Below are 25,518 nucleotides of genomic sequence, written 5' to 3' on the forward strand. Positions count from 1 at the left end.
GGTGGAATTTTCGAGCATTTCTCTCCTCCCCCCGCGAAATCACGACGTGCCTACGCCAATGACTATCAATGACGATCACTTGGCGCTCCACGGACACGATACGTACACGCGAGTCCCCCACATGCATGCACGCACACACCCACAATGCACTGGGACGTCGGATAACTGGACGATTGTACGCGTTCGTTCAGTCGTCGTTCGGTCGTGGTTCGGTGTGCCCGAACGTTCGTCTTAAAAAATTCGTTTTCTCGCGTCGCGGGCGTAGAGGCAACGATCTTCTGCGTCCCACGCGGCGATCGAGCGCGCGCCTCTGGGTCGACCAGTGCCGTATAGCCATGGGAGCGCACGAAGTGGTGATCGCGGCTTTGTCCGTTTTCATCGGCGCCTATTTGCTCACCGGAAACCGACGACGCGTCATTTACGCCCTCTACAAGACCTTACCGAGAGACGTGCTGTGAGTATTTCGGCAAGGACCTTCGCTGGAACCTTTGTTCGAACGCGCCATGCTGGATCGTTAGTCGATATCACGTTCCTTTTTACGCGACTGCACTAGTAACCGTACGCATTAGCGTCGCGAAAGGCGTCGAAATGCTGTGTTCAGAGAGGAAACGGACGATTAACACCATTATCAAAACGAACGTCAAAGTGTGGCTCAATTAATAATGGAGAGTGACGTCTACGCTTTGTTGTCTCACGGGCTATTTGGCGTACGAGTATAAATGGAAATCCCAATATTGTTAGTAATTTCGTTTTATGATAATGAATCTTTCGATGGAAGATGTTTAACATGCACTACCGTGTGGTTCTTTCCATCTTTCATTCTACTGACATGTTTACGCACGTGCTTACGGAAAGTTAAACAGATTCTCTTGACCCTCGTACTCTGTTCTCTCTGACCTTTTTGTTTCTTCAAAATTATTAAAAGAATGGACGAAAGTATTGCCTTTTTGTCTGTGCATAATATCTACGATACGATCTTTACCTTATTCGATCTGATCCAGAGACAAAAGCAAACATCCAGTTCCTTCCCTTTCAAACGTTACATTATACTTTGCATTATAGTACTTGGTTCGAATAAAATAATCGAAATTTTGTAAGCTATTTAAAATTCCTTTTCTCGAATTGGTTATTAATTGGTGCACTAAAAAATCGAGAATCCATCGTCCAAATGAGTCAGACGTACACGAGTGATCACGTTCGTCCGCCGATCGATTGCACGCATTTCACGAGCGATCCGATCGATTGAAATAAATAGACGCTCATCGAGTCACGATGGCACGGAAATCGACTCTGTTAATCGACGTAGTTTATGAGCACGTTTCAAAGGAAATTAAACTCGTCTTCTGCGACACATTACGGCCGTTCGTCCTGCGTTGCATAGCAATGACGTCCACCAGAGTTGGACTTTTACTCACGATACTTCCTGGCTCCTTAATCTCGATCGAAGTCAATAATTATTTGCACGAAACGATATGTTCGGTTTCCGAAAGAAATTATTTAATAAAATTTCGTAATAGCCACTGTGAAGCTCGACATAACTAATGAGATGTATATTAAAACAACGAGTTCCTAATTAAACAATTTTGAACATTTAGAAATTAATATATGGAAAAGAAATTTCGAGAATTTACTTCTTCCCTGGTATCTTGGTTATCAATAGCCTTAATTGATACACCGTGACAGTATTCTCTATCTACGCGTGTTTGTTCGGTTATCAGCCTGCACACAGTCGACTGATGCTTCTCGTGCATTGTGCAGCTGCGACACGACCATTGTACAGCCAATATGAAGTGCATGGAATTTAAACAGCTTCTTCAATGATATTGATGTTGATCCCGCGATCACGCTCGACAACTTACCGCTCGAATACGTAGTGTTCACTTTTTGGATCCAGAAATACGTTTAAAATTTTCCGTGCTATCGTTTGAGAAAGAATGTATATACTATCCCAAAACGTTTTATTCTATATACGAGGGAATCCTGTGTTGACTTTGGAGGAACAGTGTAAGAATTTTCAACATAGATCGCACATTTCATTTGTAAAGTTTGAACGACCGAACGAGTAGAAAAGGAATGCGATCCATAGGACGGTAAGAAAAGTATGAAGTCGACCAGCAGCACGGATAAGCTTGGATAATCGATTGGCCCTCATTTTTGCAGCTTGTTCCTCGATAACTGTAATCGTGTTTTCAATTCATTATGCAACGTATCGATACGAAGAAATCAGAGTTCGCTTACTCCGTTACGTGCATCGAGGTTGCTCTTCGGAATCTGCAGCGTCGTGTTTCCTCAAACTTCTCTTATTTACTTCGTATACTATATCTCAAATATGTATAAACTTATCTATCCTTTCTTGATCAGACTCTTAACATAACGATAAGATTAATCGCTCGGATACGAGGCGACTTTTGATCTACAGCGACACGATACGATTTGTTATTCAAACTTTGTTACTTACAAAGGAATTATCGTTGGCTTTAGAAACAATTGTACAATGGGACGTTAATAAATACTGATAATGGGTCAGGTATCGACGGCTGAATTATACATGAATTGCTCGATACAAAAACTCGATGTATCCTATTGTCAATTTTTATAATTGAATTCCTCCTGCACAGTTGACCATTGGAAAGTAACTATTTTTCAAGCAAGTAAACTTCACGAAGAGAAGTGCGCAGAACAGAATATTCTAGTTCTTGCCACCTTGTTCTAGAAACGTTGCAAGTCAGAATTTCAATCAATCAACTTGTACACTTGATGAATATTTTTAATGGAGAAACGTATCGTCCATCGAAACCTGTTCTAAAGTAATTACGTTCCGGTCTGCATAATTAATAATTATTACTGCATTTATGGACAGATTTTTAAACAATCGTAACCTCGAACGATAACAGACAAATAGAAAATTTATTTTACACGTTTGTAAAATATGAATCGGAGATTTCCATGCGGTAAAAAAGAAATTTACAAGATTAAGGTACTAGCGGTTCGATGATGGCGACGTTAGTAGGGCGTCTGACCAGCAATTCGAAGATCGTAGGTTCGAATCCCCGTTGTTCTCGTTTTTCGATCCAAAATTTAATTGTTGATTTGTTTCCCCAAATTTGTATCCAGATAACAAATATGAACCCTTTTAGTTGTTCCGGATGCATCAGAATAAATTTATCGATCGATTCACGTTTGCTTGGCCTCTCCTAATATTCGTTCAATCGCGCCGTGTCAGAACGAAGATACATTATGTATGGAACGGTCGTCAGAGGGGAATTCAATCAATGTCGTTTATATGAAAATTACACTCCGTTTCCTTATTCCGCGACTGAGGCTCGTTGGGTAATCGATTACAGGGGTCGACTGTGTGTTTCGTTAAAACGCGCGCGAAGTGTGATAAAATCGTGTGTTGAATGAAAGTCCCCTGCTCTCCTTCGGTTTCTTGAGAACGTGTTTTAGTTACCCGGGAATCCGTGTTTGCAACAAATCGTGTTGAAGTTTCTCTGAGATCGACAAAAGGACCAACGACAACGTGTGTCGGATTGGTTGTTTGCTCTGTGTGTCACGGACCAAACCCAGAACGTGTGTGTAATCGGTTATTTGCAAAATTGTCTTCTCGAAGAGAAGATAAAACACCTGAATACCGCGTCCTTGTCCACGAACGAGTGATGGATACCAGCGTTTACATTTCATTAAACGTTGGTCTATCGCGACTCGAAGAGCAAAGTCTCATTTGCCCTGTGCCGGTGTTGGTGTATCCGGTGCAGTTTCCTACGAGACAACATTTTTTTTGTCCCTTCCTCGACCCAAATACACTAGATTTACAAAAAGGAAATTTTGAGATAGACCAATGCATAGATTCTCTTTTATTAGGCTTCTTTAAATATTCTTGCAAAATTCATTGCACGCACGATACGCCTGCATTCGAGTTTCTCGGAACAAATAAGAGAAAAGACTGTGAAATACCGTGCAATTAATGTCTTGAGAAATAATTTACGGCGGAAAGGCGTAATTACTTACACTATTTGGGCTAATTAGACGGCCAGCTGCACAAACGACGTTATCGTTCAGTGAACTTGGCATTTTATGCTTTTAAGTCTCATATATTGTTTTTGTTTCCCATATTCGAATCCTGTTTTTGTTGCCGAAATTTCCCTTTCGTCGGAAGTGCATTCTTCGCATAAATATTTTTCTTTCGCGTTTCACGTGTTTCTTTTTTTCAATGTCACATCCTGTTTAAAAACCAACGATGCAAACAGTGCAGCGAATAATTGTAAACTCAAACACTGCTCCTTAAATATTTCCAAGAAACCACCGATAATATTAAGACGTGTTCATAGCACGGTAAAAAGTTTTGTAGCAGCTTTTTTTCTTTTCATTTACATGTACGAACTACCTTTATTTAAAAATTATATTTTTAAAACACGCACAGACGGTTTCTTCAGCGTTTGTTTTAATGTTGTGGAAAATATACGAACGACACGATCGAGTTTATAATTATTCACGGTGCTGTGCTAATCGTGGCGAACGTTAATTAGTAGCAGTTACTAATCTACGCAGGTGTTAACGAACCAGCGTCTCAGGGGTTAACGACAACGAAACCGCGAGGTACGCAGTGTGTTTTATTATTTTATTTGATTTCATTTAATCGCCGTGGAAGCTTCGGTATCGTATGCTTACCGCGACACGAGAGACTCGACAATGGCGTAATCCTCCAGGGACTTGTTTGCACCACTACCCTCCAATGGAATTCTACAACTTTGAACCTTCCTCTGTTTTTACTTTTATCCCTGACACGGTTTCGTGGCTATCCATTTACATGCAAAGTGTCTTGGTAACGTCACTTTTAACACTGGATCTATTAAGAGGGTCGAAACGACTCGATTTGTCATTTATTATGTTGTCGTGACTTTTATAAAGTTACCTCTTTTGCGTGGTATATCGAGAGGAATGGTCTTAACCCTCTACAGAAATAGGAGTAGTAGAAGGTAATAGCCTGATTATCATTTTTTAAATTCCCAAATTATACGAGACTGAAGGTTCGAAAAAAAATAATTGCTCGCGAATCCATAATAAAATGGTGTGAATTATCGAATTTTAATTCGATTTTTTGCTACTTTTTCGTGATCTCAGATTATTGCGCGTTAATTTGGAGGCTGAAGCTGTTGATCGATCGCGAACGAAAATTTTCAGACGTTTTTGGTAAATGGAACCGCAACGAAACAAGTGTCAAAGGAGCAACGACGGAAAGGTTGAGTTCGTGTGACACATGTCACGCGCGTGTCGGGCCGCGATATTAACCAATTGATTCCGAAAGGAAATGATGTGACAATAGGGGAACGTGGCAGGGAGAAGGGAGGCGTTACTGACGATCCAGAAAACATGCGATCGTTTTCATCGGCCGTGCCTCAATTCGCTTCCCAACTAATCGTTTCATTCAATCCCTTTCCGACTGACCCCTTTCCCATCGCAGAAACGTGTCGCGCAGAATATATGGAATTAAACCTATTCTAATCGCCATTAATCTCGCCTGAGAAATAGTTCCACTCAACCAATTAGACCACAACTGACGCCATTGTGCGGGAGAAATTTTTAACTCGCCTATCTCTCCGACCGAGAAGATCGATGGCGATCAGAGAAATTCGAAATTAATAGGAGAATATCCTTTCTGAAGAGTTTAGATCTATTATTAGCAGACTTCTTTATTCGATATCCAAGATATTCATCGATTGCAGAGTGGTTTTTCTCTTGCAAACAGGGGCGCCTACAGATTTGTTCGAGTGAACATTCTATTATGGTGGTGGGAAACGCAAGGGCTCACCGTGGCGAGGGTGTTCACCAACTACGCCACTGCTCATCCCGACAAGATTGCTTACATCTTCGAGGACAGGGAATGGACCTATCGGGAGGTAAGCCGAGATCCTCACTGCTCCCAGCAAATAACTTAAGATTCTCCACTCCAATACTCGATAAAATACAAGTACAAGGCATCTCGACGATTTGAAATTAGTCGACAGATACTTCGAACAAAAGTGAAACATACTAATTTTTTGGGGCAGGGTTTTGGGAACAGAAGCGTATATACCTTATTGCTAGAACACATTACGTACGAAGATGGTCGAATTCGCTGACCTACGGTTCAAGGTCATTCAGGGTCAATCCCTTGTAATAGAAGCTTAGTCGTTAAGTTTCATTCGAGTTTTGATTTTCGATTCTAACGCAGTTGGAGGAGTATAGCAATCGTCTGGGACGTTACTTCCGGACAAAATCTTTGTCCCGCGGGGACAGCGTCGCGTTGATGATGGACAGTTGTCCCGAATACGTTGGAACGTGGCTGGGACTCAGCAAGGCTGGCTTCGTGGGCGCACTCATCAACACGAATCTCCGCCATGACGTTCTAGTGCACAGTATGAAGGCGGCCAACTGCAAGGCTGTGATATTTGGGTCGGAATTCAAAGAGGGTAAAGTGTTACGTTTTTAGTAGCGGCGGTGAGAACGAGGCGAGAATACTTTGCGAAAGATTCAGGTCAAATAGCTAACAAGTCTCAATGATCAATATTTCGAAATTTATGGGAACACCACCGCGTCGATAACTAAATAAATAACACGTGATGCGTCCAAAAGTTTGCGATACTTTGTTAACAAAATTAAATATTCGTCTGGTCCACCATCCAGGGATACCTTTCGCTAAAATCTCTGCCAACGAAGACCATTCTTCCTCAGCTTCGCCGTTTTCCTTGCTTTCTGTCGGTCGAATCGCGCGTGCAGGAATTCCCAGAACGGGATAATTTATTCATTTTCGCGAAACCAATCGTTATTCCTGTCCTCCTCCGACTCCGAGCGCGCGTCAGACTGGTCGAGCCACTTTCGAGTCACGAGATGAGCTCTGAGACGAGTAATGTCTTTCTGTTCAGCGATTCGCGACGTAAGGGAGAAAATTCCGGGCTTGTCTCTGTATCAGTGGTCGGAGCAGCCGGACACGCAGTGCCTGGAGGGAGCGATCGATCTGAACACGGAAATCCGCAGCGTGGATCCGGCAGCCCTCCACGACGACCTTGCTCTTGGTACGCCAAGGGACAAATTGATTTACATCTACACGTCGGGCACCACTGGAATGCCCAAGGCGGCCGTTATCACCAATCTGAGGTGCGATTCGAGTGACAAGACTCGAGACATCCACGAAACGAATACGTGGTTCATTAAAAAATCACATAAAAATTGGCCTTCTAGGATAACCCTTTAAACGCGTTGATAATCAACATTGTTTGCGTTTCTAGGTTCATGCTGATGTCCAGCGGCGTTTACTACATGCTCAATCTACGATCGACGGATCGAATTTATAATTCGTTGCCGCTCTATCACACCGCGGGAGGGTTGATCGGGGTGGGCCAGACGTTACTCAGGGGTGTCACGGTGGTACTTCGCAGGCGTTTCAGCGCCTCAAAATTCTGGCCTGACTGCGTCCATTACGAATGCACCGTAAGGTTAACGTTTAACATTTTTAAGACTCGAGTCACTCAGCGATCTATTTTTTAGATCGCCCAATACATAGGCGAGATCTGTCGATATCTACTAGCTGTACCTCCTGGCGCTTGCGACACCAAGCACAAAGTTCGACTGATGTTCGGAAACGGCCTCAGGCCTCACATCTGGAAGCCTTTCGTGGAACGATTCGGCGTGAAGCAAATTGGCGAATTCTACGGCGCCACCGAAGGGAACTCGAACCTTGGTAATTAAACGTTTTCTCTCTTTACGGTGATCGATTCTATCTTCTGAATTCGCGTTTCAGTGAACATCGACAACAAAATTGGCGCTGTGGGATTCGTGCCACTTTGCGCGGGTTCCATATACCCTGTGGGCCTGTTGAAGGTCGACGAGGAGACTGGAGAACCGGTGAGGGGACCAGATGGTTTATGCATACGTTGTAAACCTGGTAAGCACGAAGGCGGTATTAACGAGCTTAGGCAATGTTTGAACAGTCATCGAGTCGCTAGACTTCTTACAATCTCGCGCGAGCGAAAGTGAAATCAGCTCTCTACATATAACCTCGCGTGACTTCCAACTCACGTATCAATTATCTACATTTTTTTGCAATTAGTATGTTCCACCGTCGACGATGAGAAATAGCGATTCGTATTAAGCCTTTCTCTATGTTTCTCGGAATAACGTTCTTGAATAGCATTTAAAAAAGAGTGTCAGAGTTATAGGGAAACCACGAACACACGGACTTTTTAACGATCGACTTAAACGTTTGAAATATTATCTTCTAGGTGAACCAGGCGTTTTCGTGGGGAAGATAAACCCAAAGAAGATAGTGAACGATTTCTCCGGGTACGCGGACAGCAAAGCGTCCGAGCAGAAGATCCTCCGCGACGTGTTCCGGAAGGGCGATCGCGCCTTCAATTCTGGTCGGTGATTCGTAAAACAAACACGGTCTATTTGTACCCCACACCCGCGAGAAAACATCCGCGCCATGATTAAAACGCGTTTTTCGAACAGGTGATATTTTGGTTATGGATGAATTCGGCTACTTCTACTTCAAGGACAGGACCGGTGACACCTTCAGGCAAGCATTTTCAATTTTCCCGCGACTCGAAAGAAACATCTCTGAAAGTTATGCGCTCGCTGCTTGTAATACACGATACACGACGAACGAAACGATTTAACCAGGAATAAATTTGCCGACTGTCCAATAAGTATAAACCTGTTTTTGATTTCCTTTATTGTCGCAGGTGGCGCGGTGAAAACGTTGCCACTTGCGAAGTGGAGGCTGTTGTCAGCAACGTGATAGGTTTGAAAGATGCAGCTGTTTACGGTGTCGAGGTAATTAACGTTAAAAAAGTGGCGATATTTTTTAAGGGAGGATCGAAACAATATTTCTATGCATTTTATAACGTTGGTAGGTGCCTAAAGTCGAAGGGAAAGCTGGAATGGCCGCCATTTACGATCCAAATAATACTCTAAACATCAAAGAAATGGCGGACGGCGTGAAGAAGTCGCTCCCAGCGTATGCCAGGCCTCTCTTCGTTCGAGTTCTGTCGGAACTGCCGATGACTGGCAAGTATAGCAATCGTTTATGTTTCTGAAACGTTCCAGACAAAATAATCCAAGTATTTTGCGTCCCCAGGTACGTTCAAGTTGAAGAAAAAGGATCTCCAGCAAGACGGCTTCAATATTAAAACGGTAACGCTCACATTTTATGTTATTTTTTATTTACGCGCGAATGTATATCGCGTTACACGATTTCGTTTGCAGATCACGGATCCGGTTTATTTCCTCGATCACACAGGCGCCTACGTGAAACTTACAGAACAGTTTTACAACGATATCATCGAGGGAAAAGCTCGAATATAATCATTTCGTAAAAAAGTTTTGACCAGAAAAAAACCCGTAATTCAGATTTTGTACAATTTCTATTTATTTACAAGAACACGGAGCGAACTGAGAAATTCTACCAAACCGAGAAACGTTTTTAATGAATCCGTAGAACGTCGCATTTATATCTATATATTTTTACACGTATCTTCTTCTATGAGACGATTCCAAGCAGCAGAATAAAATTATACAAGATATAGGTTTAGCAAACACGCGTTAAAGAGAAAAAAAAAGTATTCATGGGAAACGTTCGACCTCCATAACTCGTAGTACGTTAAGAATCTTGTGTATAGGATTTCTTTAAATTCCTTAGACACGATTGTAGATACATTTTGCTAGACAAACTCCTAGAGACTAAGACTTCAAATTATTTTTTAAGAAAGCGATACGCACAGACGACTGTGAAGCAACACTGTATCCAAAGTGAAATTCTGCGTTATAGATTAATAAATTGTTCCCTGTTAAGAAACGTTGCGATCATTTCGATGAACCTTAACGTTCCGGACACCCAGTATCGACTTCGACGAGATGCAGACCGTTTCTGCGCAGTCTCCGGAGTCCAGTGAACCACGTTGTTATCAAAGTAACGTCCGAGTTACCGTTCTGCACAACCTACGTTCTATGATCAAAAACAACCATTCGATATAAGAAATATTATCCAACGTCTTCACAAATCTTGATATTGTACGAGTATTCCTCGGTGGAAATCGTAGTTCGATCTCTCCGCTGGATCGTACTTCGCGGTGGAACTGGTTTCTATTAATAATGGACGTAAATTACAGGATAGACGATCGCCACTATAAAACAGTTCTCGTGATCGTGCACACGGTTGGTCGTTCTACGACGATTAGATAACGCTTGTTGTCGCGACAATTGGAAAAACACTCGCTACAGTGCTGCTACCGAGTGCGTGAATCCGCGTAATAGACAACGTAAATACTCGTTTCCCAAAATAAACTCCGCAATATATGATACAGATGAAAAGACGTTGATTTAAGCCGATTTATCACCGATTCGCTCCGATTTTATCAACTTTCAACGTTGTAACATTGGTCGAACGCGTACTCCGATCACTCCGTTTGTTTTCGACGTTGTTGTGTTTACATTCCCAAAATCCCATGAGCTCTGGATCTTATCGGACGTTATCGTGCGCCGAATTTAACCGTCGTGGAAGATTCTCGCGTCTCTGGTGAAACAGTCGATCGCGCGATAGCTGGTGGCTCGTCGTTCGAGAACCGTGTATCACAAATGGGCAACGAGAAGTTCGAGTTCGCTATAGATCGCGGTGGAACGTTCACGGACGTGTACGCCAGGTGTCCAGGCGGCAAAGTTCGAGTGATGAAATTGCTGTCGGTGGATCCCGCCAACTACGAGGATGCACCGCGCGAAGCAATCCGACGAATCCTCGAGCAGGTATTAACGATTTCCCTCCGCCACTTGGAAACCGATGACACGCTCGATGATTTCAGGAAACCGGACGAAAGATCGCAGGACTGATCGACGCTTCGTCGGTCTCGTGGATCCGAATGGGCACGACGGTCGCGACGAACGCGTTGCTCGAGAGAAAAGGCGCGAAAATGGCGTTGCTGATAAACGAGGGCTTCAGAGACCTCCTTTTCATAGGCAACCAGGCTCGACCCAACATATTCGACCTGGTTCGTATTTTACTATTTTTTCCTTTCATTTCCTTTAACGTTTCAACTTGAGAATTAATTAAATACATGGACGACGTGGCTGTCAAAGCGTTAACGTACCATGACTCAATTAAATTTACGAAATACACGAATAAAATTTAAATTTTCATATTAATAAAAGTTAATGTGAAGTTTCATGACTGTTTGAGGCACAGAATGGTTTTTCTTTTCCCAGCAAGTGGTCACGCCGGAAGTACTGTACAAGAAGGTGGTAGAAGTTGGGTGCAGAGCGATACCAGCCTCGCCCGACAAGTGTCGCTTGGACGCTAAAAATTGGCGAAGGGTGAAGGGTTCCACTGGCGAGGATTTGTTCGTCACGCGTGAACTCGACGAGGAAAGGTTGAAGAAGGACCTGGAGGAGCTGAAACGATCCGGGATCGAGAGTTTGTCGGTGGTCCTAGCTCACAGCTACATGTCAGTTACCCTAAATAGATATTATTATCGATCGTCAGGCCCTAGGGATGCTTTAATTCGTCTCGTTTTCGATCTAGGTTCGCCGAACACGAGCTCAGAGTCGGTGAATTGGCGAGGTCAGCTGGTTTCGCGCAGGTGTCTCTTTCCCACGAAGTTATGCCTATGACGAGAATCGTCCCCAGAGGTTTCACAGCCTGCGCGGACGCGTATCTGACGCCCCACATAAAACAGTACCTCCAGGTATCGTTTTCTATCATCATTCTTTTTCTCTTCGAATAACAGTGAACCGTTTCAGAGCTTTTCGTCGGGTTTCAAAGACAAATTGGAAAACGTGAATGTATTGTTCATGCAGAGCGACGGTGGATTAACTCCGATGAATTCGTGAGTGAACATTCTACGGAATAGCAATTACGATCGAACTCGCATTGACATCTCTGAACAATGCTTTCGTCCGCGCTATTCCATCGACGTTGTGCGTTTGTGCATTCATTATCGACAACTGTCGGTGAATTAGCGACAATGAAAACACTGTGTTAATCGTCGCGTCTTTTTGCACAGATTTAATGGCTCGAGAGCCATTCTTTCCGGTCCCGCTGGTGGTGTCGTTGGCTACGCGATGACCACCTATGGCAAGGAAACTAATCTGCCGGTGATTGGGTTCGACATGGGTGGCACTTCGACCGACGTGAGTCGTTATGGCGGTAGTTACGAGCACGTGTACGAAAGCACCACGGCGGGAGTCACGATACAAGCAGCTCAGGTATTCAGAGTCTCTAATTTTCCGCGTTGACACATTGTTGACTTGGTAAGCTTTCCAAAAACGCCTGTTGGCTAAGGAGAGAAGGCTCTATCAAATTTTGTCAGAATGATTTGAAATTTTTTAATAACTCTTTAACGAAGCCTCAGTCAAGAAATTCTGCGGAGAAAGCAAGATTATTTTGACACGCGTCACGAAAATTAGCACGTTTCGTTTTTCTTACAAAGACCAGCACGTTTGCTAAGTAAAAAAGCATGTTTCATCGTTTCTTGCGAACGTTATCGACGCGTTCGGTCTTCCGCCACGAAACCTAACATAATGCACCGTTTATATAAAAAATGGTGGAAGCGGACCTTATCACCGACCCAACGAGTTGATCGAAACGGTCCGAATCGTTCGATGTACTTGAATTAATTTCGTCACGAAATTGGGTTGAAGTTGGACGTGAACACAGTTGCGGCAGGAGGTGGATCGATGCTTTTCTTCAGGTCGGGTCTCTTCGAGGTTGGACCTGAGAGCGCAGGAGCCCATCCAGGGCCCGCGTGCTACAAGAAAAACGGTCCTCTGGCGGTCACTGATGCGAATTTAGCCCTGGGGAGACTGTTGCCCGAATACTTCCCGAAAATATTCGGTCCGAACGAAAACGAACCCTTAGACAAGTTCCGCACGATGGAGGCGTTTCGAACGCTCACCGATCAAGTAAATAACGTTTCCATTCTATCCTTTCTTCGACTCTTTGGGGCCTTAATATCATCGAGAATCAACTCTGGTTTATAGATAAACGAATTTCTAGCGAAAGAGGGTCACAAGTCGAAGGGCAAGATGACGATCGAGGAGGTGGCGATGGGATTCGTCAGAGTCGCCAACGAAACTATGTGTCGGCCAATACGGGCTCTGACGCAGGTAGGAAATTAATTTCTATTTCCGTTTATTCGTAAATAATATTCTGTCACCGAAGGCAAAGGGCTACGACACTTCCCGCCACGTTTTGGCGTGTTTCGGGGGCGCGGGTGGGCAACACGCGTGCGCCATCGCTCGATCCCTCGGCATGGGAACCGTTTTCGTTCACAAATACGCGGGAATTTTGTCCGCCTACGGAATGGCTCTGGCCGACGTGGTGGAAGAAGCTCAGGAACCCAGCGCAGAAGTCTACGAGAAAGGTACGATCGTCGAGAAATTCTGTGATCGTCGATACAATTTGATATTCAACAGAATCGTTCGCGCGCTTGGACGAACGCCTGGACGTCCTCGAGAAGAAAGTTCGTAGGAAACTGTCGGCCCAAGGGTTCGAGGATTCTCGCGTAATCACGGAGCCATTTTTACACTTGCGATATCAGGGAACGGATTGCGCGTTGATGTGCACCCCGAGTAAAAAAGGCAATGAAAAAGATGACACGCGACACGGTGATTTTCTCACACCGTTTCTGGAAAGGTGAAACTTTTGACGCGACAAACGCGAGAGTAAAACTAAAGATGATAATAGTGTGTTCGATCAAGGTATCGGACGGAATTCGGTTTCACTATGCCCGATCGAAAGATCCTGGTGAACGATCTGAGAGTGCGAGGGATGGGGAGGACAGAGGTGGAGGAGGATTCGATTTTACCGTCGTCCACGGAGCCTCCGATGTTGGAGAAGGCAAGTAGACGCGAAACGATCGTTTCAAAACAATTAATGGTCCGCCAGAAGATCATCGAACCGCGAATTTCCTTCCAGACCACGATGGTGTACTTCGAGAACGGTTATCTGGATACCAAAGTGTACCAATTGGAAAATTTATCGCCTGGCCACGTGATAGACGGCCCAGCTATTATAATGGACAGCCTGAGCACCCTCCTGATCGAGCCTGATTGCACGGCATCGATCACCTCTCGCGGCGATGTCAAGATAACGATCGGTCAAGGCCTGAAGGCAGAGGTCACGACCGAGTTGGACGCCATTCAGCTCAGCATTTTCTCCCACCGTTTCATGAGTATCGCCGAACAAATGGGCAGGTAGATCGAGCGATAAGATGCATTTAAGAGAACCTTGCAAGTTTCTGAGAGCTTTATAAAATCGGTAACCCCGTCCCCCAAGGATTCTTCAGAGAACCTCCATCTCCACGAACATAAAGGAACGTTTGGACTTCTCCTGCGCGGTATTCGGTCCTGATGGAGGGTTGGTCTCCAACGCACCCCATATACCGGTCCATCTGGGCGCCATGCAGGAGACCGTACAATACCAAATGAGGGTTTTCAAGGGCGAATTCACGCGAGGCGACGTGATCCTTGCTAACCATCCCTCCGCCGGCGGATCGCATCTTCCGGATCTCACCGTCATAACTCCTGTATTTTACAAGTACTTATCTTTAATAATTTGGTAACAGGAATGCAACTGTTTCTGGTCATAACTCCGTTATTAATGGATTTACGAAAAAATGCCAAAGAAGAAAGGCAAATCGCTTTAAGAGCACTGCATTCGTAGGACCTTTGATTTCTTTCAAATTCAACAGTGCGTGTACAATTAAGAATTGCATCCTTTCTTTAAATTGAAATGCATATTTTTTGTTGCACAGATCCATTCCCAATGGAGTTATGACCTGAAACAGTTGCATGGACCAGCTTGTAGATATCAAGCTAATTTAGATATTTTCCTTCATAGTTATTGTAGGGTTCAAACTATAAAAATTTGAGAATTTTCACAGGGACGTGGAAAAACCAGTGTTCTTCGTGGCGAGCAGGGGACACCATGCTGATATAGGTGGCATAACGCCTGGGTCTATGCCGCCACATTCCACTACGTTGCACCAGGTGAATTTGTATTCGTCTTTTCCTGATACCCTCGCAACGCAAGATATTTTTAGGGCTAGTTCATACAGTATTATATTCTTTTAAGGAAGGAGCAACTTTCAAGAGTTTCCTGTTGGTGCACAAGGGTGTGTTCCGCGAGAAAGAATTGATAGAAGAATTAATGGCCCCAGGGAAGATTCCAGGGAGTTCCGGAACCAGAAACCTGGCCGACAACTTGAGCGATTGCAAGGCTCAGATTGCAGCCAATCACAAAGTAATTTTCACTTATCGTTGATAAAACATGTAATTATTAGTTGCACTTTAAATTAATAAAGAAACTTTCTTTGTTCAGGGCTCGCTGTTGGTGAACGAATTGATCGATATATACGGTCTCGAGGTTGTCCAAGCGTACATGGGTCACATTCAACACAACGCAGAAGTTGCGGTGAGGGATATGCTGAAGTCAGTGGGAAGGAAGCTTCTACAAGATACCGGAAGTACCACTGCGACCGCGGTGGATTACTTGGACGACGGGAGCCCGATTAAATTCGCTCTGAACATCGACGTAGAAAAGGGCGAGGCAGTTTGTGATTTCACGTAAGCTTTTCGCACCGATTACGAGTCGAAATAACGCGATCGACACGAAAATATGGCGACTTTAATTATTTGAAATTAAAGTGGCACCGGATACGAAGTGTGGGGCAACTGCAACGCGCCTCGAGCCATCACTCTTTCGGCGTTGATCTACTGTCTGAGGTCGATCGTTGGTCGAGACGTTCCTTTGAACCAGGTAACATCGTATCGTTATGCAAGAAAGCGATCTAGACACAAGTTTTACGCTTCCTTGACACTTTGATTGCCACGTTATCCATATACGAGTAACAGAACTTTTAACAGTGGAACTAAAACAATTGTTAAAGAAAATAAATTTTAATAGGCTTCATAAATTTCAGCGAGGTTACGAAAGTAAGTACTACGAGAAATTCTAAGTTATGTAAACGATTTTACGGTTTTAGACTGGCAGTCAACGCGTTAATAGCGTAGCTATGATCAGCTTACGCTGCGTATGATTTTCTTTATAATTTTTGTCCATTGTCAGGGCTGTTTGAAACCCGTCCAGATAATTATACCCAAGGGTTCGCTCCTGGACCCGTCGGAGGAAGCTGCCGTGGTCGGTGGGAACGTCCTCACTTCCCAACGCGTGGTCGACGTAGTTCTGCAAGCTTTTGGAGCTTGTGCTGCATCGCAGGGTTGCATGAACAACGTGACACTGGGCACCGAAGAATGGGGATACTACGAAACTGTCGCTGGCGGCAGTGGAGCCGTAAGACGTCTCTCAATTGCAATTTAAAAGAAATTTAAACAAATTAGTAGCTCGACAAGACTTTCTTTTTGAGTCCCAAACTGTATACAACTCTTAAAACAATTTTTATTTAATTCTATGAGACCTGTGTTCCAAATTATTATGTACTGGGATTGAAAAGGGACCAACGTGGGACGGTAGAGGCGGAGTGCATACTCATATGACCAACACTAGGATCACCGATCCAGAAATATTGGAACTTCGATATCCGGTTGTTCTCGATAAATTCTCTCTTCGTCCAGGAAGCGGAGGGGCTGGCGCCCACCCTGGCGGCGACGGTGTCATCCGTGAAATAACTTTCAGGCAATTAAACCGTACCAATACAATAAAAGTGCACAGAGTGACTCGTAATTGCATATCAATATTTTAGATCAGACGTCAAACTCATTATTCCTTCGCGACCAATTTCAATATTGATACTGTACCGTGGCCAGCGAAACGACGATCGTTTCAACGGAATGAAAAATATTTTATGCATTCGAGTGCCCGTCGTTTCTAGTTCACAGTGTCTTAATTGCAGGGCACCGATGATGCTGTCCGTATTAACGGAAAGAAGAGTGAACAATCCGCCCGGTTTGGCGGGAGGATCGGTTGGACAACGCGGACGAAACACGCTGAGAAGGGCAGACGGTAGAATGATCAACTTAGGCCCTAAAACTGCCGTGCCAGTCTGTCCAGGGGTAGGAATTATGTCGATAACGCATACTATTTTATAACGATTCATCGTCGATCCCTCGGGGCGTAAATATAAATTGTATATGATTTTACGTCGCGCTGTAAAATCGAGCGATAAAATTCAAAAGGTAAATTGCAAAAATCATTGGCGTCGAAGAAACCTATTCGCGGTTTACGCTGTCTCGTAAACATTTTATCTCGACGTATACGATCTGCCAATCCGCGACTCGGTTGCGTGAAAAATCTACATCGCGATATGTCTGCGCGTTATCGAAATATCCAAGTTTCTGTTTTTAACTTCGGTAAACTTTGATGGTGGATATATTAATAGGATTTTGTGCCCCTCTCGCTTTGGTCCACAGGATACCTTCATCCTGGAGACTCCTGGCGGTGGTGGGTACGGCCTCCCTGGGGCTGAGGCTCCGTCCGCGCAAAGAAATCTCCAAGGATTCGTCGAACGTGGAAGCGTCTTCGAATATCGAAAAGCACAGGAATCCGTATGATCGTCATTCACCGAGAAGAGGATGGAATATAAAGAGTTGTTTCTGTAGTTTCGTTGTGAAATTATAATATAATAAAAATCATTGTTTCGAACGCTTCGACGACTGTTCTAACTCCTTCCAAAACTCGTCGCGAAATCCGACGTCGGATCGATAAGACGATATCGTTCAATTTCTCTTCTCAATTACGTATTCTGAAATTTCTTGATGAATCGCAGCAGGTGAATCAAATTTACCGAAATTAACATCGATTTGCACGCTTCATTGGACACACGGCGCACGATGGCTCCTGTTCCATTTCCGGTCGCAGTAATTGCTGGCCGAAATATCGCAATCCAGTGCATGCACACACATCTCGAAACTTCCGATTGGATTTCCATTTGCTAGGCGGATCTGAACGCTTCTTAGGCGGTTTTATTGTCCACCTAATGCTCGTGATTTTGCAATTAAGCAGCCGCGAGGAACCGTTTCGCATTCAAAGACCGAATTCCCAAATTTCTCAGACGGTCGCGTATCGCTGGTTGCGGAATCAATTTTAACCAAATTGTACCAGACTGGTTCGGGGTTTTAACTGACGATACAATTAAGTACAGAATCAAGGTCTCCTCGTATTATATTATTTTGTTGAAAGCAAATGGCAATGGTTTAAATGCGATTTCTGAAGTAGGAAGATAATTAAAAAAGTGTGCGGGTAGCCAAGGTATTTCGTACGGGAGATTTATAGAAAACGAGTCTACTTCCTTTTTTTCGTAACCATTAAATGCAAATGCTAAGGGAATTGTTATCGATGCGAGGCGGCGCAATATCGAGCAAAAAAAGAAAAGAACGAGTTCGCTTTCCCATTCTTGCGGATTTCTGCACAGGCGGGGGGCTTTCCTTTGTGCTTGGTTCTTTTCAGGATGGAAGACGCCCGGAGCCAAGGAACTCCCGTTGCCACGGCATTAAAATGCAACACAGCACGCGACGTGTTACGGTTCGTTCACAATTAGCTTGTCTGAATGAGCGGCTGATCCCCGCGGTTGTACGTGATGGCCTGTAAAGAACCAGAGACGCGATAGGAACGTTGCTTTCGTGGAAGACGAGCGCCAGAGTTTCCTTTGGTCCGACGAAAAAATGCCAATCACGACGCACAAGGGACTCTGATTGAAAAGATCGGAACAGCCTGACGCCGGATCGAGATTTATCACCTTTACGCGTGGGTGTGTACGGCCGACCATTCGCGGATTTGACGAACCTTCCAACCGTGAATTTATTAAGTCGCCTGGCGGACAAATGGAAAATACCCGAGTCTGCCTTTCGCAAATTTATATACAATTTTTACTGAATTTGTAAAGGGTACAGAACGACGGACGAAACTTATTTTATATTTTTTATCCCGTAGTTTCTATCTTCAGTCTATAATACTGCACTCAGCATGTTTCAAACAGCAGTCGTTTCGGTTGATCGCGAAAGGGCGCAAGGATCAGAGACAAGTACGTTATGATCGGGAAACGATAAAGTTTCGGTGAAAATTTTACGAATGCCTCGCTCCCGCGAAAGAGGCAGCAGAAAAGTTGCATGAAAAACGATGACAGTTCGGGCAACTTTCGTCCCCTCTTCCGTCTATCGTCCCTGTAAAGTTATATCCTTTCGATACGCGCGCGTGCCTCGCTCGACGGTAAAACCGATGCTCGTTTTTCCAGAAATCCTGCTGCCGTTGTAAGAAAATTTTATACGGGACCGAAAATATTTTCCGACGTCGATCGTTGGGCGTTTCCTCCCCGTGGCGTCCTCGAGACGTCTGTCAATCCGACGGACAAGCCCATCTGTGTTTGTCTTGCTCATCGAACGATCCCGTCGATACCCCAAAATTCCATCCATCCATCAATTCGCGCGATCGAGACGATTCCACGGCCAGACTGTGCAAACTTCAATTAGCTAACGATTACACCCCGCAACTTTCGACGATAATTCATCGTTGATGCGATAAATCTTCTCGAAAACACCTGTCAGATCGTGCTATATAACACCGATTTCGCGAAGACGATTCACAGATCCAGCAGCATTGACAGAGATCATCGATCCCAGCAAGATGAAAACATTCGCGACGTCCAGGCTGATCCTCCTCGCTGCGTGCTACGCAGTTTGCACTTTCTCGTCGATCTACTGCGACGACCACGGAAATGCCACGAGCCTGGAATCTAATCAGGACTCGTTTCGCCATGGACGAGTAATTAACCCGGAGGGCGAAGCTACCAACGCGCCCGGCAACCACGGCTTTGACGAACTTCTGCAACTTCTTCGGACGAACTTGGACCGGGTGAGTCTTTCCCCGTACACCACAATGCACGCTAATTACGTTCCGTTGGTCGTACGGAACTTTTTCCGCGGAGGAAAATGCGTAAAACGTTCGTTCGTATCGTGTTATTCGTGTTAATTGCACGAGGTTGGATTTCTTCGACAAACGCTCCGATAATTCCTAACGATATAAATAAGCTGTACGCGTGTAACCAAATATACATAAATTAAAAAACGGTGACTGACGTTCGAAGACTTTCAGAAACCCGTTGCACCGAAGGAAGTTTCCGGGGTTGACGCGACCCAGGGCGCCCCGAACGAGGATTTCGAACATCCGTCGGCTATTACCGGTTTGAAGAAGAACGTCGTTGGAAACAGGCCCTTAGGTTCGCGCATATTGAATCGGCGATCGCTGGTGCCGTTCGAAACGCAAGAAAGCGGAGCTCCGCGCGACGTACACGCGACGAATTCCGGATTATTCGAACAACCCCGCAATCTGAACAAACTTATCTCTAATCCACGAGCCGAGCTCGAACGCGAAGGAAATCAACGTTCCGCGAGCTATCCCCGCGAACAGGAAGTCGAAGCTGATCGCAACCAGTTCAAACACGGCTTCGGTTTATCCGCGCCAAGAAACGAGCAAGAACACCGTGTCAGCAACGGACCTCATTCCGAGAGACAGAGTTTGGTACGTAGGCTACATTTCTAGATTTAAAACAGGGGCCAAAAGATGAAATTATCTGTATAGAGTAGTCTATCGTTTGGCCTACAATAGTCCCTCGCTATAAGACGAAATGTCGGTCTTTCTAGATGATTTCGATCGAGAGTTGGAAACTTGAACGCCTCAAGAAATTTATATTAAATAAATACATTGTTATTGATTTTTAGAATTCTATGGATCAGGGATACAAAAGAGACATTGATAACAATTGAAAATAATAATAATAATTAGAATTTCTAAAATTAATTTCTTTGGAGAGTCAAAGACTGAGTTTATTCGCGCAGGTACATCTGCTGGATCTGTTCCGAAACAAACACTTGGAGAACCTGGGTTTGCCAAGGCAGCCCATTAAGAAGCTTGTTGATTTCGTGATGAACAAATTGGCCTTGAGACCTCCCAATTCTGACGTGGAACAATATCGGGAAGTTAGACCGCCAAGAAGATTATTCGACAAATTACGGAATCTGGGGGACTTGGTGTTCTAAAGGCAGTAAAGCTTGACCCGTCTCTAAACTTTGGCGCGTTAAAGTCGTGATCGTTTTCAGACAAGATTATTTCCAATATCGTTTCTCTTTAATGTCCACTTGGCTGATTTAACCCTTTCATTCTTAAATTACATAAAAGCTACATGAAAAAAGTATACCTTGGTATCATTGTACATACTAGTTGACAAATCGTGAAAATGTTTCTACACTTGATTGCAATTGCATGTAATAATTTTCATTGTATTATCTGTTATCGAAAATGTAAATCTACAAATATTACAAGTGATCGTAACCAACGGGATATACGGCTTAAATAAATGAAAGTATCATAATAAATAAATATGTTTGGTTTGACATCCTTTACCTTCCGCTGAAACCACAAAACAAGTATACCGAGTATCGAAAGTATAAATGCAATCGTGTGCATAACTATTTGCTCCGTGTATCAATACGCGGTGAAATAAAATAGTGTGTATTTTTTGCTTGCGATAGCAAACTTTTATCGAAATCGTTTTTTATTGTATTTCTCTATTTTCAATGAAATGCGGTAGAAAAAAAATAAAAGTATAGATTATTTTGTTCCATCATACGTTTCGTTTTATTGAAATAAATAGATCGACGGTGAAGTTGGTTGTTTCATCGACGTTTGTGTTTTCTTAATCCCTTTCGAATAAGTAAACTGTCGGGGGGATCGTCGAACCCGTTGTGCAAAAAGAGACGAAAAACCGAGGAAAACTGTCGAGCTTAAGCCATCTCGAGAACAGAGACGGTTTCGAAATAAAACCCAGCCCGAGGGATACTTTCGCGAAGAAACGAATCGCGTGCTAAGAAACAGAGTTGTGTGGTTCTTACAGAACGCGTCGACCGTTCAGCGAGATTTTCTGACAAACAGTTAGCAAAATGTCAACGATAATTAAACGAATTATACCGATAAATCGATCGTACGGACGCGAATCAGGCCGTCATTAAAGAATATTATAGATGACGGACACAAAGGTAATGACAGTTAGTTATCGAATACCTAAACAATAGTTAGCCTTTCTGTGTTCTTTAATTAATCGCGTTCTAATGCGCAATGCATATTTGACGAGCAGATCCGTTACGAGTCAATATCGTTCTGTTTATCCATTCGCATAAAACTTTGGCTTATTAAAATTAATTGGCTCGAATTTTGGGCGAATACAATCGAACGGAATCAATTAATATTTTCGTACTATTGATTATATTTAATTAACGTTATCTTGCAATTATTAATTTATGCGAAATGTACAGGCCGTTCGAGCGTCCCTGGTTAATACAATTTTTTGCTCTCTGGTCTACGCGCTGCGTCGTATTTCAATTTCAATAAATCCTGATATCGCATAGCAAAAAACGATCGATTTTCATGGCGCGTGCAACCGCGTTGCTCGTGCATTTTTATAGACGACGAAACGACGGAGAAATGGCACCGATAATGCGAACAGAGCGATGGAAAATTCATCGAACAGACGTCCTGTATTTGTTTCGCTTCCTTCGGTTTGGATTATTTTTCACGGATTACCCGCGTTTTGTGTTTTACTCGTTCGCGGCCCGTGGCCGTAACTCCCTCGAACACAGCTCGAAAGTCGGATGTCTCGATTATAGTGTCTACTCGAGAATTACTTTGCTCGTCGACCGAGGAAAAATCAAGACGCGAAAGATACTGCGGCTCGTAAAAACCGAAGCACCGACCTCGATTCTCGTAGCGAATCGATGCGCCCAGGCAGACCGGAAATCGCTTAATTTCCTGTGTCACGGCCGTTCGGCGTAACATTAGGATGTCCAGGGGACCTATTGCGCGTTTCAAACTCCTAATTTAATGAACGATAACTACGGCAAAACCTGTTTAACGCTTCATTCTTAAAGGTTAGCGATACACTGCAGGAAACTTCGCTTTAGTTCAGGACAAAAGATTCGTTTCGAAGGTCTAAGCGCGGTCGAAACCGGCGAAACGATAGTTTGAACCCTCTAATTTCGCGTGGACTACGTCGTATATCAATTTCCAGGGAACTCCTGACACGGGCCGCGAGAAGTGATCGATTTGGCGCGAAACGACCCTCGCGTGTTAGGGTCGACGTGTATGAATCGCGCGGCGAAAGTAGCGTGCGAGGGATGCCGAGACGAAAGGAAAAATTGAGGAAGCGACTAGGAAAAATGACGGTGTCTCGAATAGCACGAAGCCGCGGAAAATCTCGTGCCTCCCTCGCTCAGCCAGAGGGAGGGACGTGCGTACGCGCGGTGTTCGTGGGCAGAATAGAAGCGGAAACTCGCGTAGCACGGCGAACGACAAAGGGGTGGTCACCCTCTGCCGGTGGCACGTTACCAACGGAACCACTGACATAAATCGTATTCCTTCCTATAACACGGCCGCGTGTAACGCTACTGGGTGCTTCAGAAATATATGCAAATACTTGAGAAGCTAAATCTGAACACTGAAACGTCGTGTATCGACGTAAGGATCGTAAATATCTAGCCCCTATATATGCCACTCTAGAGAAAATTATTTACTCACTAGTAATTATGCAAATTCATTAAATAAACAATTTATAATCGAGTTTTATCGCACTTCAGTCGTATGATCACTAGGAGTTGCTGAAACTTATTTTAGTATGTAGCGTCAAAGTAAATTGCAAAATAAACATAGAAGGCAGCTTAAAATATAGTAGTTGGTATAGTCATCAGATGGGGGATGAAATGCCCTTTAAAATGAGCGTTCGAACAAGTCGATAGCTTTATTAGTTCCGAAGATATAGCGATTTTAGTTTCAAGTCGATGCGGTGGCTAGTTACGGAGATACGAGGATCCGAAGCGTTTGTTTACACCACGAGATCAATGGCCGCACGTGACTGTAGTAAATAGTAAACGTTACGTCACTCGGTCACTCGGTCAGTGGGTCAACGTGCGAGAAGGAGGTCCGACGCGACGCGTTAGACGGAGACAGAGATGGTCCAAATTAAAAAAATTACCTTTTACATAAATTGCGATATCTCGAAAACGGAAAGTCGGATCGACAAAAACCAAAAACCATTTTAAAGGGGAAGCCTTGCCGCTTCTAACGATGGCTTAATTATGAATAAAACACTAGTAGCTTCGAAGCTGTACATGTGTAAAGTTTAACTACTTTTAATACGGCTGTTAGACTGTTCCAAGACAGTGGAAACTGAAGATTTTCTCCTTTCTATTTACGTTGAAAGCTAACTAAAATTTGTTACCAAATTTTGGCCTGTTTTTTGCAAATTATTCAACTGGTCCTGGTAGATTTAACATTAATAACTAAAGCGTAAATGTTCCGGTATGTTGAAAAGAATATCTGATTCCGGAATCAAATATTATTGCTCTTCAAACTGACAAAAAAACGTTTTTGCGGGTATCGAGTTCATTTTATTTCGAACGATAGTGGAAAATCTACTTTACATGTGTCTCGAATTTCAAACCGAAGCGGTATATTGGTTCCCGAAATTTCATGCCAACCAGTTTGAAAAATGTCATTTCGAGAGAAACGAGTGTCAAGTTTGGCATATATTAATTCCTCAAATTTCACACGATTTTCACGGCTCGAATATTCTGGAAAACCAATATTTCTTCATCTCCGAACCGAGAAAACCCTTTAAGAACGGACACTGAACCCTAGATACATCTTACTTGGGATCATCTAGCCTTTTCCACGCCTCGCAGTCCCTAAATTGCTATTCCGCCTCTCTGTGTAGTAAAAGGGACAAGTTCGTTTCAAGTACAAAGTATCTCAGCTTCGCGAAAGAGCTTCCTGGCGAAGTAGAAAAGAATCGAAAAAAAATCCAGGAAGAATTTACGGCGTAATGGGTGTATCACCGAACTAAGGAGACACCGGATGTTGAATTTTAAACAGAGTTAGGCTCCTCTCGAGGCGATCCCGCGAAAGTTGAGGAAAGTTGATCGACGAACGTCGTCTCTGTGTTTCATGGCGTACGCTCGAATCGCCTCATTCGAATTTTTCTACTCGACGACGAGCAACCTTCACGAGCCATTCCGGGTGTTTGCTCAATATTAGAATGGCCCTAGCGTAATGACGTAAGGGGAGAACGAGCGAGGCAACTGCACGAGAAGAACCAGCGAGATGTGTTTGCTGGTCTTGGAGAGCATTGTCTCGTAATGGTATGCGAAACTCTTTAGAAGTTCTTTCGAATTTGGGTCGCGCGACGGTGCAGCCGTTTCACGCTTTAAAGTCAACCGGTTTGCAAAATCTACCCTCGATTACGGAAATCGTTCGACTCAATCTTGGCCAAAGTTCAACGTAGAACTCCACATATCACCTTTGATTATTCTATCCTTTAACAAGTTAGAACAACGAATTTTACATATTTTTAAGGTCTACACAATAGTTAGTATTCCCTGACTCGCTCTGTATGCTCGATAACAATCGGCAGACATTAGACGATCGTTTCCATGAGAATCTCGCACATTAAAATTTTCTCGAAGGTTAAGTTTACGACGGTTCAATCAATTGCA

The 25,518-nt window shown here is 43.9% G+C and overlaps 2 protein-coding genes across 2 annotated transcripts; both read left to right on the forward strand.

Annotated features, from left to right (window-relative positions):
• The first annotated feature begins 175 nt into the window (after positions 1 to 175).
• Positions 176 to 9,826, forward strand: Fatp3 (Fatty acid transport protein 3). The gene is made up of 13 exons (XM_076773490.1): positions 176 to 454; positions 5,747 to 5,897; positions 6,212 to 6,449; positions 6,903 to 7,134; positions 7,266 to 7,467; positions 7,525 to 7,717; positions 7,778 to 7,921; positions 8,259 to 8,396; positions 8,488 to 8,554; positions 8,721 to 8,811; positions 8,892 to 9,045; positions 9,116 to 9,171; positions 9,244 to 9,826. The coding sequence occupies exons 1-13, from the start codon at positions 336 to 338 to the stop codon at positions 9,340 to 9,342; spliced, it is 1,884 nt and encodes a 627-aa protein (XP_076629605.1). The 5' UTR covers positions 176 to 335; the 3' UTR covers positions 9,343 to 9,826.
• Positions 9,827 to 9,934: 108 nt separating this feature from the next.
• On the forward strand, positions 9,935 to 17,620 carry LOC143345897 (5-oxoprolinase). Its single transcript, XM_076773487.1, has 21 exons — positions 9,935 to 10,776; positions 10,833 to 11,018; positions 11,233 to 11,471; positions 11,549 to 11,711; positions 11,767 to 11,852; positions 12,030 to 12,231; positions 12,667 to 12,927; positions 13,006 to 13,131; positions 13,187 to 13,388; positions 13,441 to 13,660; positions 13,726 to 13,864; positions 13,943 to 14,220; positions 14,303 to 14,563; positions 14,910 to 15,015; positions 15,101 to 15,268; positions 15,347 to 15,591; positions 15,673 to 15,784; positions 16,094 to 16,318; positions 16,479 to 16,660; positions 16,878 to 17,037; positions 17,395 to 17,620. The coding sequence occupies exons 1-21, from the start codon at positions 10,612 to 10,614 to the stop codon at positions 17,533 to 17,535; spliced, it is 3,867 nt and encodes a 1,288-aa protein (XP_076629602.1). The 5' UTR covers positions 9,935 to 10,611; the 3' UTR covers positions 17,536 to 17,620.
• The last annotated feature ends 7,898 nt before the right edge of the window (positions 17,621 to 25,518 follow it).

The sequence above is a fragment of the Colletes latitarsis genome, chromosome 9, assembly GCF_051014445.1.
Source record: "Colletes latitarsis isolate SP2378_abdomen chromosome 9, iyColLati1, whole genome shotgun sequence".
Lineage (NCBI taxonomy): Eukaryota > Metazoa > Arthropoda > Insecta > Hymenoptera > Colletidae > Colletes > Colletes latitarsis.

What these genes read in the sequence shown, in the direction of transcription:
- Fatp3 (XM_076773490.1), top strand. Translation starts at nt 336, where the DNA reads ATGGGAGCGCACGAAGTGGTGATCGCGGCTTTGTCCGTTTTCATCGGC. An exon ending in AGGACCGGTGACACCTTCAG is followed by an intron (nt 8,555 to 8,720) that starts GCAAGCATTTTC and finishes TTATTGTCGCAG; the next exon opens with GTGGCGCGGTGAAAACGTTG. An exon ending in CAGCTGTTTACGGTGTCGAG is followed by an intron (nt 8,812 to 8,891) that starts GTAATTAACGTT and finishes TAACGTTGGTAG; the next exon opens with GTGCCTAAAGTCGAAGGGAA.
- LOC143345897 (XM_076773487.1), top strand. Translation starts at nt 10,612, where the DNA reads ATGGGCAACGAGAAGTTCGAGTTCGCTATAGATCGCGGTGGAACGTTC. An exon ending in CAATACGGGCTCTGACGCAG is followed by an intron (nt 13,132 to 13,186) that starts GTAGGAAATTAA and finishes CTGTCACCGAAG; the next exon opens with GCAAAGGGCTACGACACTTC. An exon ending in ATCCGTGAAATAACTTTCAG is followed by an intron (nt 16,661 to 16,877) that starts GCAATTAAACCG and finishes TCTTAATTGCAG; the next exon opens with GGCACCGATGATGCTGTCCG.